The following is a 17,110-nucleotide window of genomic DNA, read 5'->3' as shown; positions in this document are numbered from 1 at the left end:
AAATAGTTCTTTTAATGCCCCTCCCAATAATGATTTTAGTAAAAGAGCTATTCAAGAGTCCAGCCAAACTATGTGGTGTTACTGTGATAGAGATCAAATTAAACCATGCAGCTAATAGAAGCATTTCAAACTTACTGTAAATGCAGACTACTTCCTTCATAATCATATGTTTATATGCAAATTACATGGACAGCAGGGAAGATCAAGGAAGGACACAAAATGCCATGTCAGCATTCCAGGTCATTATGTTGTGTCCTGACAAAAATGATACAAGAGTACCAGGGAAGAACACAATAATTATGTCTTAAATGATACCAGTAAATGATGTTCTGTTTTACAGAGCATTATTTCACATAGGTCTGAAATAGATTCAGGTGGCCAGGGATAGAGGTGGTGAGTTCTGCTTCAAATTAAAAACATCATACTGCTCTGTTACAAGATTTGTAGCCCTTACAAAAATTTTGCTGCCCTGTACCCACTGGAGAGCTATGAAAAGCTTAGAAAAAAGTCCTAGCAATAGTTTCTTTCACATGGCAGGAATTCATGTAGAGGCTCAGTTACTGCCACAATAGAAATCGGAATAGAGCAAATGTCTATTGTGTGTGACAAAAGAGCTTTAGGTTTTTACTTCTACACTTTGCTGGGTTATCTGAGACAGCGCTTCCAGATTAATTGCAAGAGGTACAGTTGCATGTTAAGGTCACTTAAGCTTATTTGGCACATCTAATAGTATGCTCTGCTGGAGCACAGTCAGGCTTGGGGCTTTATTTATATACTGGTTGTACATAGCTGGGCCATAATTACATTAAAACCACTTAGTGGCTTCCCAGAGTGGGAGGAAGGGAGGCACAGAGAAACCTACCTACCATCAAATTCCAAGATAATTTGGTAATTTGTTATCAAAAGTGTATTTGTAACATTAGCATTTTTATGCAATTACCAGCATTATGTCCTTATGGTAGATAGTGTGTGCACTCCTGTGTCCTTATTGATGATCCACATGATGACAAATGCAGGCAGCCACTTCACTAAATATTTAAATAATGTTGAGGTAGAAAGCACAGCTATTTCTTCCATTTAGGGGGGAAAGAAAAAAAAAATGAACAGCCTTTGCTATAGCCATGACAAATGACGTTTCATGGTGGTTCCCCAGGAACGGAAAGTGGGGCTGCTTCTAAGTAGAAGACCAGCTGCATGAAAAAAAAGAGTCCAAATATCAACCCCTGGACAGTGGCTGGGAAGCAGGTGGCAGAGGCTGCAGACTATTTTTACACTTCATTTGCTGGTGTAGGGCATTAGGATAGTAACTAAAAGCTAATGATCCACATGCAGTGTTACATTCTCCTGCGTTCCTTTTTAAATAGCCAGGGGCAATAAAATAATATTAATGAAGATGTACATGCATTAGTGGTGTCAGGCTCATGATGGAAATCAATGTGGTGGGCTTTGTGATTTACTGCTGACAGCATTTAGTGCAGGGGCATTGTGTGAATGTATTATACTACCCATGACTGCATCAAAGAGTTGTGATAACCTTTGATATACCCTTTTTTTTCCCTTTGTCCTCTTGTTGAGGACTTACTGGTAGCTAGTAAAATGGCTTTGAATTGCCTCTGGTGTAACTTGTCCTAAGCCTTGAATTTTACAGTGCTTTGAAAGTCAATGCAAAAATAAGCTTCAATACATAAAGGGTTTATGTTTTACTAAAACCTATATGTAAGTAATACAGAGGGAAAAGAATTCCCAAATGAGCCTATTCTGTTTGTTCCTTAAAGGAAGAATATAGTATCAGTAAATGAAGTAGTTTAAACAAATTATTAAATCCTTTTTGATTCTGGTAATGTGTGCACTGCTGCATCTGGGTTGCTTACATCAAGAAGCCACTAGGGATATTTTATTTTGAAGTACAGCTGTCTTTTAACAGCTGGTGATTTTTTTGCATATCCTATTCTTTTGCTTTTAAAAAATACATTCTTAGTCACAGTTCAGGTAAACTGAGAAGTTATGGTCTGTGATGTACTTTAAATTCACTTTTATTGAGTAACATCAGCTATGTTTAGTGCTGTGGAAGAAATCACTTAAAGCTGGGCAGTCAAATGTTATGAAATTGCTTATTAAATCACTGTTATTTAACTTTATAACATCTGGATTGATATACATGATTTCAAATCTGATCTTAATTTAGGGAAAGCTCTTCATATGGAATTTTTATATCTTATTATTAGAAAAATAAATGGTTCTTTTCAGGAACACACCACTTCTCACACATAGCCTGCTCCTGGTGCAGATTTGAGTACTGACTGTAATTCCATGCACGCTTCCATGAATATTTGACCGATGAAGACCTATGACAGTAATTAAGATATTTATTAAATAAAAATGGATCTTGTCTTAGACACAGGTGCGCCAAATTATGTTTTTACGCGGGGGATATTACAAAAGCATCTTTATCCAGTTTCTGCTGTAAACAGTTTGCAGTGAGAGAAATTCGAGAGCAGGAGTCCCAGTACACCCTGAAGAAATACTGCTTGGGGCCTGAGCTAGGAAACAGCATAGGGTAAATTAGTTCTTTTGCCCTCAGTGTTCTTTATGATTATGACTTCCACTCCAAAGAAATGCTAATCTGTAGAATATTAAGGTGAGGATTTTGGGATAACTATCACGGTACCGTTAATTAAACTTCTTTTGTTGTCAGTGAGTTCTTCGGTACTTTTATCACCTGAATTAGCTTTTGATTGGAAAATTCTCATAAGGTGGAATTCATAGAAACTCTGTGTGTGAGGAAACGGTCTTGGTCTGTAGTTACTGGAAGGGCATTTCAGTTCCTGTCTAAAAACTATTTTCGTCCATTTGGAACATAAGATTTGCAATCAGTTTTCCACTGCTGGAAATATGTTTCATATGTGTCAGGAAAGTGTCTCATTATGGTATCTGGATCCAGAAGAGAAAACCAGGCAGAACATGTTTAACAGAAAAGTATGTCATGACAAAATATTCCGCAGGTTTGACAATCGTTTTCTCGAGCTTTTTCTGCCTTCTGCTTTTCAGAACAAGTAAGTCTAACAGAAAGATACATGCGAAAGGATATCAATCATGTGCATTTTAATCCCTCATGAATATAATATTTCTTAATATCCCGTATTAAGCATTGTTACAGGGCTTTGGGTCACAAAACAGATTTCCTAAGCTTTTATTTCTAGGTAGTTCAGTGACACAGGCAGCTCTTCACTTGTAATTCCGATTGCTTCAAGACTAACTAAAGAATATTTTGAACTATCAAACCTTCAAGTATATTATTTTTCGTTCATTGCATCTGCTTTCTGCAGAAATTTTAATACTGTTCGTTGCCATCATGGGAGGGAAATTGTACTTCACTCATTACTCCTCATGTGAGAACTGTAATCTGCTTGCCTATTTGCCCCTATTCTTTGACTAGACCATATCTCCGTTTACTTGGTTTTCATAAAATCCTTCGCCTTCTGAAAATCCTGCACGCTGAAAACAGGCTTCATGATCAGAAAGAAACCTTCTGTGAAGACCCAGCATAGGTCTTCACTGTGAAGAATGTACTGAGTGTTACCACCTGCACTGAGCCTACTAGAAAGCAGATCTGTTCAGAGCAGAAAGTTCAACACTTTAAAACATATATAGTAAGCATACATGCGTTCTATAATTTTTATTTAAGGGTAAACTAAAGCTTATTTTGGAAAGAACTCATTTCAGAGTGTGTCTGTAATCCCTTTTATGGATCCATCAAGAAAAATCAGAATATTAATTCAAGGAAACAACCCTAACAATTTTTCATAGATTACACCTCACAAAAGCTTTTATGTTATTTTCTAAACAGTATTCAAGTAGAGATAGCCTGGAGATTCTTCCAGTCACATTATGGGTCTTTGTTACACAGAGACAGGAATGTGAATTCTTAAGCCAAAAAAATATAAACCTATCCCACGAGTAAGCAAGTTAATTTTAAGGGAGTACCCTCCTGAATTATAAAAGCTCTGCAGAAAAAAGAAGAGCAGTTTCCTGAGGCGTTCAACTTCATTTTTACAGGCTCATTTACTATGTCAATTTATATGCAAGAGTAACCCATTTAGGTGTGCTTACTCAGCATAAAGGTGTATGGTGGCAGCCAGAGTCCCAGGAAATTAAGCAGGACAATGGAAGAGTAATATTAGATGGTATGGCCACATATGGTGTCATCAATACATCAATAGGTTTAGTCACACTTTTTGTCATCAGAGGGTAAGCCACCCATTTCAACATTAAATGGCTGTCACTTTTACTTTGCAGGGTTATTCTATGCTAGATCACTGGAAAGACGTCTGAACAAAGTCGCAGCGTTTGGCTTATTTATTCAAAATTTGAAGTGCTATAAAAAGAGTAGGAAAATTTGAATTGAGTACACTGAAATTAGTTAGGCAAATGTTCTTTTGTCACAAATTATTTCTCAAGCACTGCCTGACAATGTTGTTGCTGAGTGTGCACAAATTATACAGAAATAACATACCCTTGGAGATGCACCCACATTAAAGCCAAGTTATTTTTCTGTATTTCATATTTCAAGAAGCAATCTGTGTGTCACAGAAACTAGAGATGGGTGCAGTCTTTGAAGTCATCTTATCCACCCTCCTGTTAATCCAAGTCTGTTCCCTGAAGAATATTCTTAAGTGTTTCAGCTTGTCTTGTGTTACACAACTGTAACAGTGGAGCTTCAAGTCCATTGGGAGGCTGGGGGATAGCACAATTTTTAAGTGTATTTCTCTAACACTCAACCTAAAATTTTTATTTCCTAAAGGCATTCTGCTATTTCGAGTTATACTATCTTGGATCTACGTACAGTTCTGGGAACCATTAAAATCCTAATCAGTTCTTCCCTATCCTTCCCTGCATAATTTCAAATATAGACTCATCATGTTCTCCCTGTCCCTTGTCTTTTCTTGTAGCCAAGAATGACATTTTTCTCTTAATTTTTCCTTACAAACCACTTCTTCTGGCACAAAAATAATTCTTGCTTTGCTCAAAAATATCTCTAACCTGTTTAGTAGTTTGTGAGGTTTACAAAAACAAGACTAAATTTCAAGGCCTATTAGAGGCTTTACTTTGTTTTCATGTTCAAGGTGTGTGCACTTACGCTTTGTGATTCCGGGATCCTATTATATACTCAGTTTCTACTTGCTGTGAACCTAAATTTCACTGGTACTACTAAGACATCTAAAATACCATCCAGCCATCTCGAAGCCTGTAGCGTTGATATGGCTTTCTGGGAATTTCTATCAATTCAGTGTCATGCTTCCTTTTTTTTTATTATTATTTTCCATTTTTTTTTTAAATTCCTTAAGTCTTCTATTTCTGTGGACTTATTCTTCAGTGTGCTTAACACCATAACCTTTGAAACCAAGCATAAGCTTAATTTTCAAGTGGGCCAAAAGGAATGGCAGTTCTCCAGCTCAGACCTTGAAGGTTGTTTATGCTTCTTTCCTCAATGATATTAATAACCTTTGTATTTTTGTATTAGTTGTTTTGATAACTCCAATACTCTTTCAGTCTCATTTCAGTGTGTGACTAAATGGAGTATTAGGTTACACAAGAGTCCAAGACACACAGTAAGATTGTTCTTTCCAAGCAGGAAATTTTTCTTCACTCTTCACAGAGTTTTTTGCAGTTCTTACTTGATTTTTGGCTCATGCTTGTGTCAGACCCACTAAAAGTGAAAAAATTTGTAAATAGGTTATGTGAAAAAATATAAAACTTGGCAAAATCTTCCTGCTGCCTTTACAGCATTTCTGTTCAAACAGCCATCTGAAGGTTCTCTGCAGATACCACTACATGCCCTCAATGATACACTGGTTTAATCACATGCCTGTTTTCTGGTTGCAAGAATAGAACTCTAATCCTCTTTTCTTTAGTCTAAATTCAATTGTTTTATTTCTCATCCTGAATAAATAGCTTCTGACTGAAATCTTGAATTTTTCCTTGCCTGAGATCCTAATACTGTTTAAAAGTATTTGACTAAGATAAATTGTGCCTGTCTGTGCCTAATGAAGCATTAACCAGACTAAATGATGAATGGCAGTTCAATCAATTCAGTTCATTCGGTAACCAGCAGAAGCATATGGAACACAAATTTTAACCTCTCTTTTGTAAACACCTGAACTGTTCCAAAATTGGACTGAAACTGTACTTTCCAAAGTTTTCTCTACTTTACAATGCCTAAGGAGAAAGTTTGCTTAATATACCTATGCTTTGGGATGTAGAATTAGAAAATAGTGATGCTTGTTTAATTTTTTTTCTTCAAGAAATTTGACTATAAGCTCTCATTGTCCTGCAATGTAAAATTATTTCATTAGCATTAGAACAAGGGTTAATGGGTTCAAACTTAAACAGGGAAAGTTTAGGTTAGATATAAGGAAGAAGTTCTTTACTATAAGTGTGGTGAGGCACTGGTGTGGGTTGCTCAGGGAAGTTGTGAATGCTGCATCCCTGGCAGCATTCAAGGCCAAGCTGGAAAGGGCCTTGGGCAACATGGTCTAGTGTGAGGTGTCCCTGCCTATGGCTGGGAGGGTTTGAACTTGATCTTAAGGTCCTTTCCAACCCTAACTATTCTATGATTCTATGATTCTGTGATTCTATTCAGTAGTGGTCAAAGCCTTCAGAAATGAGTAAAGCATGTGTTGCCTGCTGATAATTGTAGTTAAGTAGTATCTATAAATACTCAGCTCTGGCCTTGGTGAAAATATGCAATCAATTTTCATTAAGTTGTTTTATTCTACAACCAATTCCTTACCAATATATGCACTCATATCCGTAAAATTAAATGCTACTTTCTGAATGCATCATCAGGATGCATAAGCAATGAAAAGGTATGTAATTACTACATTCCAAATAATTTCTTTCTTGAAACAAAGTTAAATTAGAGGTAATTGCTGGGATTTTGTGTACAGAAACAAAACTCCCAGTTTCAGGGAAAGTTGGTGCCATAGTTAATTTTCCAAATTCTTGGTTCCTTTTGTTATATATTTGGGGTTATTGAATCAGCATTTGGTTTCGGTGAAGGGGTTTTTGTGTGGTTTCATACAGACTTAGGTGTTTGCATGCGGAAGTTGTAGAAAAATGTATGTAGCAAAATGTAATTGAACAAGTTAAAATAGATACTTAAATTGGTAGCCAAGGGAGGTATTTTCTCTTAAAATTATTTTTGCTGAGGGAATAAGCAACTCCTGAGCTTTCTTCAACCAGAAAGAATGCAGGTGGAAGTTTGTGATTTGTTTCACTTTTCAGACGAAGAAAGTCCACAGGTTATCTGACATTTGAATTAGAGTCACAGCAGCTTTCCTATACTTTTGAGAACCCATCCGTTGTGTTGTAGTTTGTATGTCTCAGATGTGAGGTGGGCTGATGCCAACCTCATGAAGTTTAACCATGCCTAGTGCAAGGTCCTACACCTGGGTCGGAGCATTCCCAGGCACAGCTACAGGATGGGCAGAGAAGAGATTCAGAGCAGCCCTGCGGAGAAGGACTTGGGGGTGTTGGTTGATGAGAAAATGAACATGAGCCGGCTTCAGTGTGCGCTTGCAGCCCAGAAAGCCAACCGTATCCTGGGCTGCATCTAAAGGAGCGTGACCAGCAGGTCGAAGGAGGTGATCCTGCCCCTCTACTCTGCTCTTGTGAGACCTCACCTGGAGTATTGTGTGCAGTTCTGGTGTCCTCAACATAAAAAGGACATGGAACTGTTGGAACAAGTCCAGAGGAGGGCCACGAGGATGATCAGGGGACTGGAGCACCTCCCATATGAAGATAGGCTGAGAAAGTTGGGGCTGTTCAGCCTGGAGAAGAGAAGGCTGAGTGGAGACCTCATAGCAGCCTTCCAGTATCTGAAGGGGGCCTATAGGGATGCTGGGGAGGGACTCTTCATTAGAGACTGTAGTGACAGGACAAGAGGTAACGGCTTAAAACTCAAACAGGGAAGTTTAGATTGGATATAAGGAGGAAGTTCTTTACTGTGAGGGTGGTGAGGCACTGGAATGGGTTGCCCAGGGAGATTTTGAATGCTCCATCCCTGTCAGTGTTCAAGGCCAGGTTGGCCGAAGCCTTGGGTGAGATGGTTTAGTGTGAGGTGTCCCTGCCCATGGCAGGGGAGTTGGAACTTGATGATCTTAAGGTCCTTTCCAGCCCTAACTATTCTATGATTCTATGATTTTTTCCTCTGATTTTCCAGTACTTCTTCTTAACTGAGTGGTATGAGGGAGACTCATGGGAAGTACCTTTTGAGAGATACCACGAACAGGAGCAGTAGTGGGGTGGCTGTTACTGCAGGAATAGACGGGAGTCTTTAGCTGCTCAGCCCGTTGCAGCACCTCTCAGCCAGAGCTTCTGGGCGAGGGGGTCAGCAACGCCCAGAGCCATGGGCTTTGAGTTTCCTTCTTTTATGATAGAAGAGGGAAGAAGAAAGCCCAAGCAAGCCCATCCCTGAAATCACCTGCACTGGGGCAGTAGCTCAGTTCAGTGGCTGTGAGCAGCCACATGCCTTTTTCCTTTGTACTCATACTTTTCCAGATCTTCCTCCTGTGCCAAGCCCTTGAAGTCTGCCTCTGTGCCGTAGTCCTGTTCCCATTCAGCGTTCTTCCAAGGGTGCTCTCTCACTGCCGTTCCCACATCCTATTGCTTGGGAAGCACTCGTACAAACGGAGACCAGCTACTGTGCCTTTATCGGTCTCAACAGCTACCAAGCATATTCCTGCTACCTCTACACCTGCCTTCAAACACTGAAGCACTCATACATATACATTGTTTTTAGTAAATGTGTGTGCTTGTCCTTCAGCCTTGCACTGATTTTAAAAAATAAGTAAATAAATATTATTTTAATCTTGGTAATGGAGACAGAGCCATTGTTGCTGTCCATTTAATCTTTAACAAGTCTTTCTAACATTGCATACTTTTTCTTTTTTCCTCTGTAGGGGAGTGGGTTGTATCTTTGTAGAAATGATTCAAGGGGTCGCTGCTTTTCCAGGAATGAAAGACATTCAAGATCAACTTGAAAGGATATTTCTGGTGAGTACTTTACTGCTGAAGTAATGTGCCTAGGATAACAAAGGATTGATTTATAAATGTTCACATATTTCTTTGTGTCAGGAATTAAATCACTGACAGAGCCAAGGATCAGAAGTCTAGTCCACAAGCTAGATAAAAGTTACTTGGTGTAGTTTTGAAGACTGTGTAATAAGTTCAGATCCTAATTTTTTCAGATAATCTACAGAAAGTTTTTTATATGGTTGTGGGAAAAGCTCTCCAAATATAAGGCAATGGAAATCCAGCCAGTTTGCAATTGATCATGAAACCCAACTACTCTGGCTGGTGCTCTACTGATATTATGCTAATATGATGGCAATGGCAAGTATTTTTTTGTGAGATAGACACAGAAAAGTAAGATGGGAAATGAGGTGGGAAACAGAATCGGAATTCATAAATTGTGCTGCTACACAAGTGCAACTGGAGGCCTTGACTCCTGCTTCTGCTGCCTGGTTGGGCCCTTCATAATGTCTATGGGTAGCTCATAGGCACTGAAGACACATCCACATTGGGAGTGAAAGAGGATGTAATTTATAACAAGCATAAACCATCATTTACACCTTTCTTTGTGTGTTTGTTTTTAACCTGCTCTTTCTCCCATTGTGCTCTGGGTTTGACATTTTGCTTTCAAAAGCTCAGGAACAACTTGACTCCCCAATAAAAGGTTTTGTTTCCTCCAGCGCCTGCTGAGAACTGTGCTGTAGTGGACTGGGTTTATTCAGGGAAACCACTGCTCACCCGGATACTAGCCAAAGTGGCTTCTGGTACTGTGGGGTGGCCATCAGGGAAAGCAGCTTCTTTCTTCAACCTGGCAATCTCTGGTTTGCTTCTGACCACACATTTAGAAGGGAAGGATGAACATACCCTTGCTTTTAAAAGTTATTTTGTTAGGAGTCATTGACTTTAAATGCAGAGGGGGTTTGGGGATTCTTTTTTGGCTTACGGGGAGGGAAAAAAAAACCCATCTTTCATAATGTGCTTATAAAAAAATTACATTCTTCATTTTACTCAGACTTGCTTGTATTATATCTCTTGTTGGGACACCAGGGAATTTAGCAACTTCATTTTAGGAATGACTCAGAAAAAAGTACCTCTCTAAAAGAAGACCTTATTTGATTGTGATATAAAAATACTTCATTTTCTGTAAAATGCTTTGCTATTCTGCCTGCTTGGCTAATACCCCAAAAATTCTGTGCTGTGGAAAAATAGCTGTGCTGCAGCATACACAAGGAGCAGCAATTCTGAGCAATTCCTGTGACGTGTCTAATTGCTTCGACTGCTTGCCAGCTCGTGTATTTTAAGCTAGCACCTCCTGGGCCAGTTTTAGGGTTTTGTTTTCTTAAATTCTTCTCATTTATTGGTATGAAATTTCCTTCGTATTTATAGAACATGACATTTTCAAAACAATAAATTCCTCTTTGGGGCTTCAGTTCATTTACTGTGGTAAAATTTTAGTTAGTGTTTTTGATATGGAAATTAAGTAGAGTTCTAACAGCAGAAATCAGCACTTCCTTTACTGGGGCCTTTTTGCACTATATCATAAGAGATCGTATGATACAGTGCAAAAAGTGGAAGTAATAGGTATACCATATATACCTATTTTTGTATGCCTTTTGTAAACCTTTTGTATATTCCCATTTTCTTTTCTCTTACCTATCCTTGCAATTATTGTGTGTTAAAATGCTAAAAGAAATACACCCTAGGAAGAGACTTGAGGCCAGCCAGTTTTTTAATTGTGTTTTAAAACTTCTGCTGCAAATATTGAGAATGGTGTTGAAATAACAAGGGATAATGTACTGATACTGTTTCTTTAATTTGATCTTTTCCAAACCTTCAAATAAAAAGATAAAATTTAGACTGGATAGTTTTATGGTCCGTTGTAAATCAGAGTTAATTTTTAAATCCTGATTAATTAGGCTAGCTAATGAAAGTGTCTACTTACCCTTAGCTAAATAGTTTCAGTGAGTGCCTTCCTAATGTACTCTAAGCATCATTAAGAATTGAAGTTATCCATTTAAAAGTTATAAAACAGGATTATTCTTGTTTGGTTTTGTATTTGAACAGAAGGATTAAATTCATTCATTCTCCAGTGGATCATGTGGTATGGTAGTTAATAGTGCTGAAGCACACAATTAATCAGGTTGTTACACCAGATAACTAATACAATTAACTGCCACACAGTGAGCACTTACACAGCTGTGAAAGAAACAGATCAACCAATTAAAGACTTTTCCACAAAGTCTTCTCATAGTTTACATTTTCAACATCCAAGAGTGGTGCTTTTCTTGTAATAAGGGGTAGTCTTCTGAAAATGGTATGAGGTACAGTCCACCTTCATACTAACGCATTTGTCCTGTAGTCCTCTTCTGAAATACGTAACTTGCAACAAAAGGTATGTGTTGTATTTGTTGCCACTGTTATTAGTCATACTTACACATCCATAGCACATATGAGTCCAGGTTGCAGCTTGAGGCTTTTAGGGAATCAGTTACATTCCATTAGAAAAGTCACAAAATGCTAAGAAAGAATAGTTAGGAAACATGAACTGAATTTAATGTGATTAACAGTATAAAATTCTTTGATTTCCTATTGTATAATTTCAGATTATTACGTAAATTAAACAATGTTGTATGTATGCTGTTTCAGTGGAGGTCAAAGAGAGATTGTCTAAATGGTTTTGTATATCTCTGCCATTGGCATTCTTCACATATCTTCATAGCAGGAGTAGATGCAATCCAGCATACCACATGTTTCTTCCTCATTATAATTGATATTTATTTATGTTTAATAATAACTTCAGTGATTGTATACAGTAGATTAAGAACAGAGATTGATCTTTCAGTTTTAAGAACTTTTCTCTTTATGCTTGTGTTTCCTGACTTCTATTGCTTCAAATGTGTGTTTTTTTAAACGGTAATATACACTGATTCTCTGTTTCTGTTACAGCTGCTGCTTATAATAATCATTCTCAGGTTCCATTACTGTGACAGGCCTCAACAAAATGGCAAAGGTTTATAAACCTGAGTATGTGCTCAGAATTGGACCAGCACTTAGAGATGTGGATGAATAAGCAAGCTGCCTGTTGTTACGGTGACACTTTGGATATGACAATAGGAATTCTTTTTCCTGCCTATACTTAAAACTGTGAATAATCTCTTTAAAAAAATCTGTACTTACCAAAGATAATGGAAATTACATGTATAAGTAGGTTGCTTTTTCAAAGTTTAACAGTGAATAAAATGTCTTAATGCAGAGGTGATTTGGTTTAAACAGTTTACCATTACCTCTTTACTCCTACTTTTTTTCCTACTTATTGGAACTGAGGTAACTTTCCAGATAGAACTGCATCGTAGAAAATCAGAGAGAAGTCTTTATTTAATTACAGTCTGTAAGACCTAACAAGTCTTTTGTCTTGAAGTATCAAACTACTGATGTGCCATCATCATTTCCAGCACAACTGAGAAGATCCAGCACTGTTTTGCCATTCTCTGAGACAAGCAGCTTGAGGTTTTGTTGCAAGGTGTTAGGTGTTATGGACCAATAATCTGATACAGTAGTCTCAGCGTTTCTATTTAGTCTTGTAAATACATGCATGAGACAGGATGAAGCTTCAATGGAGTATACATTAAACAGTAAAACCATGGGAATAGGAAAAATATGTGAGGCAATCTGTTGAATCAAAATAAAACTACATAAAAATTGAGAAATATCATTTGGCTTCTGATAGCCCTGTACTGAGGAGAATTGACAGCTCCTTGGATGTGGTGATGCTCAGCATGAATTAGTTGAATGTTAAAGCTGATTACACTGAGAAGCCTTCAGTATGCCTGTGCATGCCTTATGCTGAGCCACACTGGAGGTACCGACTTGATTATAGCTGTGATTTTGAAATAAAGATGTGCTTTTATACTTGCTGGTTTAACAGATTCAGACCAGATCAGAGTTCAATTTCCTATACGAGCTTCATTTTTCTTCTGGAGAGAATTTTTTAAGTGGGGAGGAATTTCTGTCTTATCCACTTTACATGAAGTTTCTGAGAGCCACTATAGATGAAAGTGAATTTTCCTCGTGGGCTCTGAAGCCTTCCTGATAAGGGAATAATCTGTGCGTTGGCTGAACTTTAGTCTTGGTGCCAACTACACTGAGAATTACATTTCACTGCAAGAATAAAGTACAAAGAGTTCTCCTGATACTGTGCAGATCTGTGCACAGGCAGGACAACAGCATTTAAATGCTGGTTTATCTGTAAATAGGCATTCACTCTGCAAAGACAGTTGTGGGATGTGTGTGCACTGCAGGAGCATTATGCTGTAGGTAGCATGGCACAGCAGGAGTGGGAGCTTGCAGCCAGAAGCTTCTGTCTTTCCTGACATGCAGAGCACAAAAAGCTGAGCACTCCTCTCTGGTACTGCTCTACTGGGTGCCATAATGCACAGTATTAAAAAGTAATTAAAAGAGAAAAGCATCCATTTGTTGGGCCCAGCACCCTCGTATGCCAAAGGGTGACACCACAAATGCTAGTTTCCTGAATGGAGCTGTACAGCAAAGACTCTCAAGAGTCTGCAGTTTCAGATAGCTATGAAAAATGGCATTTTCCTTTTAAATGCAAATGGAAGTGTTACTTCTGTTACTGAAGATTTAAAAGGCTAGCAATATTTTTTCTTTTATAAATATACACATACATATATGTATGACTACATGCCTGAAGTCTGCTGTATCATATAATGCAGTCTAGTAGTGTTTCCTCCACGACTCTGTTAACACACATTTGTGAAGCTGTAGAGCTTTCGCCCTGTGGTTCTTTATCTGAAGGTTTGCTTCATGTCACTGACATCCTCTAAAGCCTGAAATAATATATTTTAATGGGCCTCACTTTTTTTTAAGCTTACAATGGACCCAAAGGAACCATGCTTTCTGATACGTTGTGTTAAGAACATCTTTTGGGAAGCTAGCAATGCTAAACCCAGGGGATGAGTACTTTTAACTCTTGGGTTTTGAAGTTCATCTGTGTAATGAGGTATTTATTCAAATTTATTGGTCTTTTATTCCTGTTTCATTATTCAGTGCATGTTTTTTCTGTCACTTGGTACATACTTTAGCTCTAAAACATTGTCTTTGATAGAACAGATGTATTTGTGAGGCTGGATCTGAGCAGTAATTTTTCAGGCATGGTACCTATGGTGCCTTATTTGTTGCAGGTGATGCATCTGGTTGGAGGAAAAGTCTTCATCTTTGTAAAATAGATAGTGCTTGCTTAGAGGGGGAAGTTTTCAATAAACAGGTTGTGTTTCCCTCCCATCTCTCTCCATTTTCCTTCCATCAGTGACTTAATGAGGAAAATTGGGTGGGTTTTTTTTTTTTGAAACTCTAATCCTGACTGCTGAGTTCTATCTTCTATAATGCAGCATGGATGTAGAATGAGAGAAGTACAGGTATTATATCCTGCTAATGAATTTACCTCTGCTTTGTTTAATTATAATAATATGCAAAGTATTTCACTTCTCTTCAGCACCACTGAAATTAATTAAATAAATAGCAGGCTTCTCTACCTGTAGGTCTTCTCTTTGAAGTTGTTAGCACTTATTCAGTATTTTGCTGCAGTTGCCTGCAGGTTTGCACCGATACCACTTTTACAAGGTTCCTCTCTGGGCTTTATGTCTTATGCCAAACTTCAAATGAAAGTAATTCCGAAGTAGGCGAGTATGAGGTGAATTAACCTTTAAAATGATCTTTAAAAACCAAAGTAAATCTTCTGTGTATTCATGCTTTGTAACGGATTTTGGATTTTTAAAGAGCTCTTTTTAAGGAGTTTAAGCTCAGTTTTAGGTCTTTGACTGCACTGTATTGTCCTCTGTATCACTGAATGTGTAGTCTTTTTCCCTTATGACAGGGAACAAGGTATTTGATGTTAAATTGCATTTGCCTCTCATAAAGAACTCCTGTCCTCACCATGTCTGCTTAGCCATAGTCTGTGTTGTTCTTTGCCTTACACTGTTAAACCCATATGGTACTGGGCGAACAAACTAGGCCTAGGATTTAAAAATAGCAATGTTGTAGAAGTGTAGGAAATTTTCTTGAGGAATATTGCCTAAATTTGGCAGGAAAGGAGGCTTAGAAAACTATTGAAGTTATATCTTACACTCTGTTAACATTTTTTTAAGAAGAGGGGACATGTAACCTCCCATTCATCCAGCTTTAAAGCCATAAAAATACTCAGCAATATATGATGGACACTTGCCAGGGTAACTGCCAGCTGGTAGCAGGAGGGAAGAGGATGAGGAGAAATAATAAATAAATGCGTAACCCCATCCTTGACTTCAAAGGACTGGCTGGATGTCAGGCCAGCCAGTCAAACAAGCTGGTGCACATAGGTGTCATCTTCTGCTTGCGAGGTGTTCCTTTTCAGCTGGCTAATTCCAAGCAAAACCCTGAGCACAGCTGGGATTGCAAGAGCTTGGCTTGCTATCAGCTTGGTAGTGCAAAATGTGAAAAGTAATTGGCTATCAGGAAAAGAAAACAAATTAAGACATGGTTCAGTGGAAAACAATAGCTTTGTGGTTTTCTTTGGAATCAGAATGTTTCTTTAGTATCTGCCATATCCCAGTTGCTGAATGAGAAATGGGCTATAATTATAAAGGAGCATTGTTGCTTTTCCACTCATTTCTGGCCTTTGAGAGGGTGGTTACAGGCAATACGTTGGAAAAACGTGCTGAGGCTCAGCTGGTGTAAGTCAGTACAGCTCTGTTTACTTATGCTGGTGGATGTCTTTGCTAGCACCTTCCTTCTTGGCCCCATACACCGTAGAAATAGTTTTTTTCCTCCCCATGTAAAAGCTCCATACAAGATGTGTCCACATGTGTTACAGAGCTGTAATTACAAACATTTTTGCATGCAGGTGACACTGAACAGAAATGCAGTTGCAAGCAATTTGCGCATATTACACATGGAGCTGAAGCCATGCTGAACAAAAGCACTGGTGTGTGATCCAGCAGCTTACGCTGTAAGATAATATTGTGCTGTATAAAAGCACAGGCACATTAGTAAACCTGCTCTGATATGCTGGCTTTATATACTAGGGAAGATAATAAATGATTAGACATCAAAGTCATACTGCATTCTCATTCCATTTTGTAAATAAAGGAACTAAGTTTAATATGTTTGAATCTTCTCTTTTCCCTTTCCTCTTTTACTTGTGCCTCAATTGCATATCACATGCCAAAAGTGGATTTTGTGAAGAGGATCTTGATTGCCAAAATTGTTGTTTATAATCTAAGCTGAAGTTCAAACATCCTTAAAGTTCAGAACGTCTAAAAATCAATGTGAGTCAGTTTTAGATGATGATTTTAGAGACAGGTTATAAGAATCTAAGATTTGTATGCCTTCCTGTCTGCACGTGTTTCTTAAACTACCTCAATAACAATATCTGATTTCTTCTGCCCTCCTAAGAACCGGTAAAACTAAATAGCTTTTTCTATCTTGGTATCTGGGAGGGGAAATAACCCCTTTGGCCCCTGCACATGCCAGAGGTGCCATTTGCAATATGCCTACTTGAAATAAAGATAGACAGCATAAGGTAAATTCTTAACAGCGAGTGTGGTGCAGTAGGTATGTTCTCACATAAATATGATTGCCCTGATGATGATTACATCCAGAAGTTAAATCAAAGGAAATTTTTAGGCACCTACTTACTGCAGTAAGAGTTTACAGCTGGATTTCTATATCTTTTGATGGGTGAGAAATCAGTTTACCTTGTAAACTGTCAATCTGATTAAACTTTGCTGTGTTATGAGGGACTTATGTTTATAGAATAACTCTTGCTCAACTCTTTTTAAAGTTACTTAAAAATATTCTGCAGTTACTTCTCTTCTTCAAAAGAGGATTATTTACATTCTAACTAATTTTCATCTTAGAACATACTACATTTGTGGGTTCTTTTCCCTGTGTATCCTGAATGCAATTGTTTTACAATAGCTGGTAATTGAGCTTTTCTCATAGAGATAGAAAAGTTGCAAAAAATTTTGTATTGCTGAACTGGCCC

At 38.0% G+C, this 17,110-nt stretch overlaps 1 protein-coding gene across 5 annotated transcripts in view; it reads left to right on the top strand.

Annotated features, from left to right (window-relative positions):
* Nucleotides 1-17,110, top strand: part of CDK14 (cyclin dependent kinase 14) — a 318,587-nt gene that overhangs the window by 185,673 nt on the left and 115,804 nt on the right. For all 5 annotated transcript variants that reach the window (XM_057432447.1, XM_057432444.1, XM_057432448.1 and 2 more), the window contains one exon: nucleotides 8,961-9,054. In XM_057432447.1, the coding sequence (XP_057288430.1) occupies nucleotides 8,961-9,054 (94 nt within the window). The remainder of the gene's footprint in view (nucleotides 1-8,960; nucleotides 9,055-17,110) is intronic.

This window comes from Pezoporus wallicus, unplaced genomic scaffold (genome assembly GCF_028554395.1).
Source record: "Pezoporus wallicus isolate ANWC-B61680 ecotype Strahan unplaced genomic scaffold, APGP_CSIRO_Pwel_v1 scaffold_2584, whole genome shotgun sequence".
Taxonomy (NCBI): domain Eukaryota; kingdom Metazoa; phylum Chordata; class Aves; order Psittaciformes; family Psittacidae; genus Pezoporus; species Pezoporus wallicus.
This window is presented reverse-complemented; position numbering and strand designations above follow the sequence as displayed.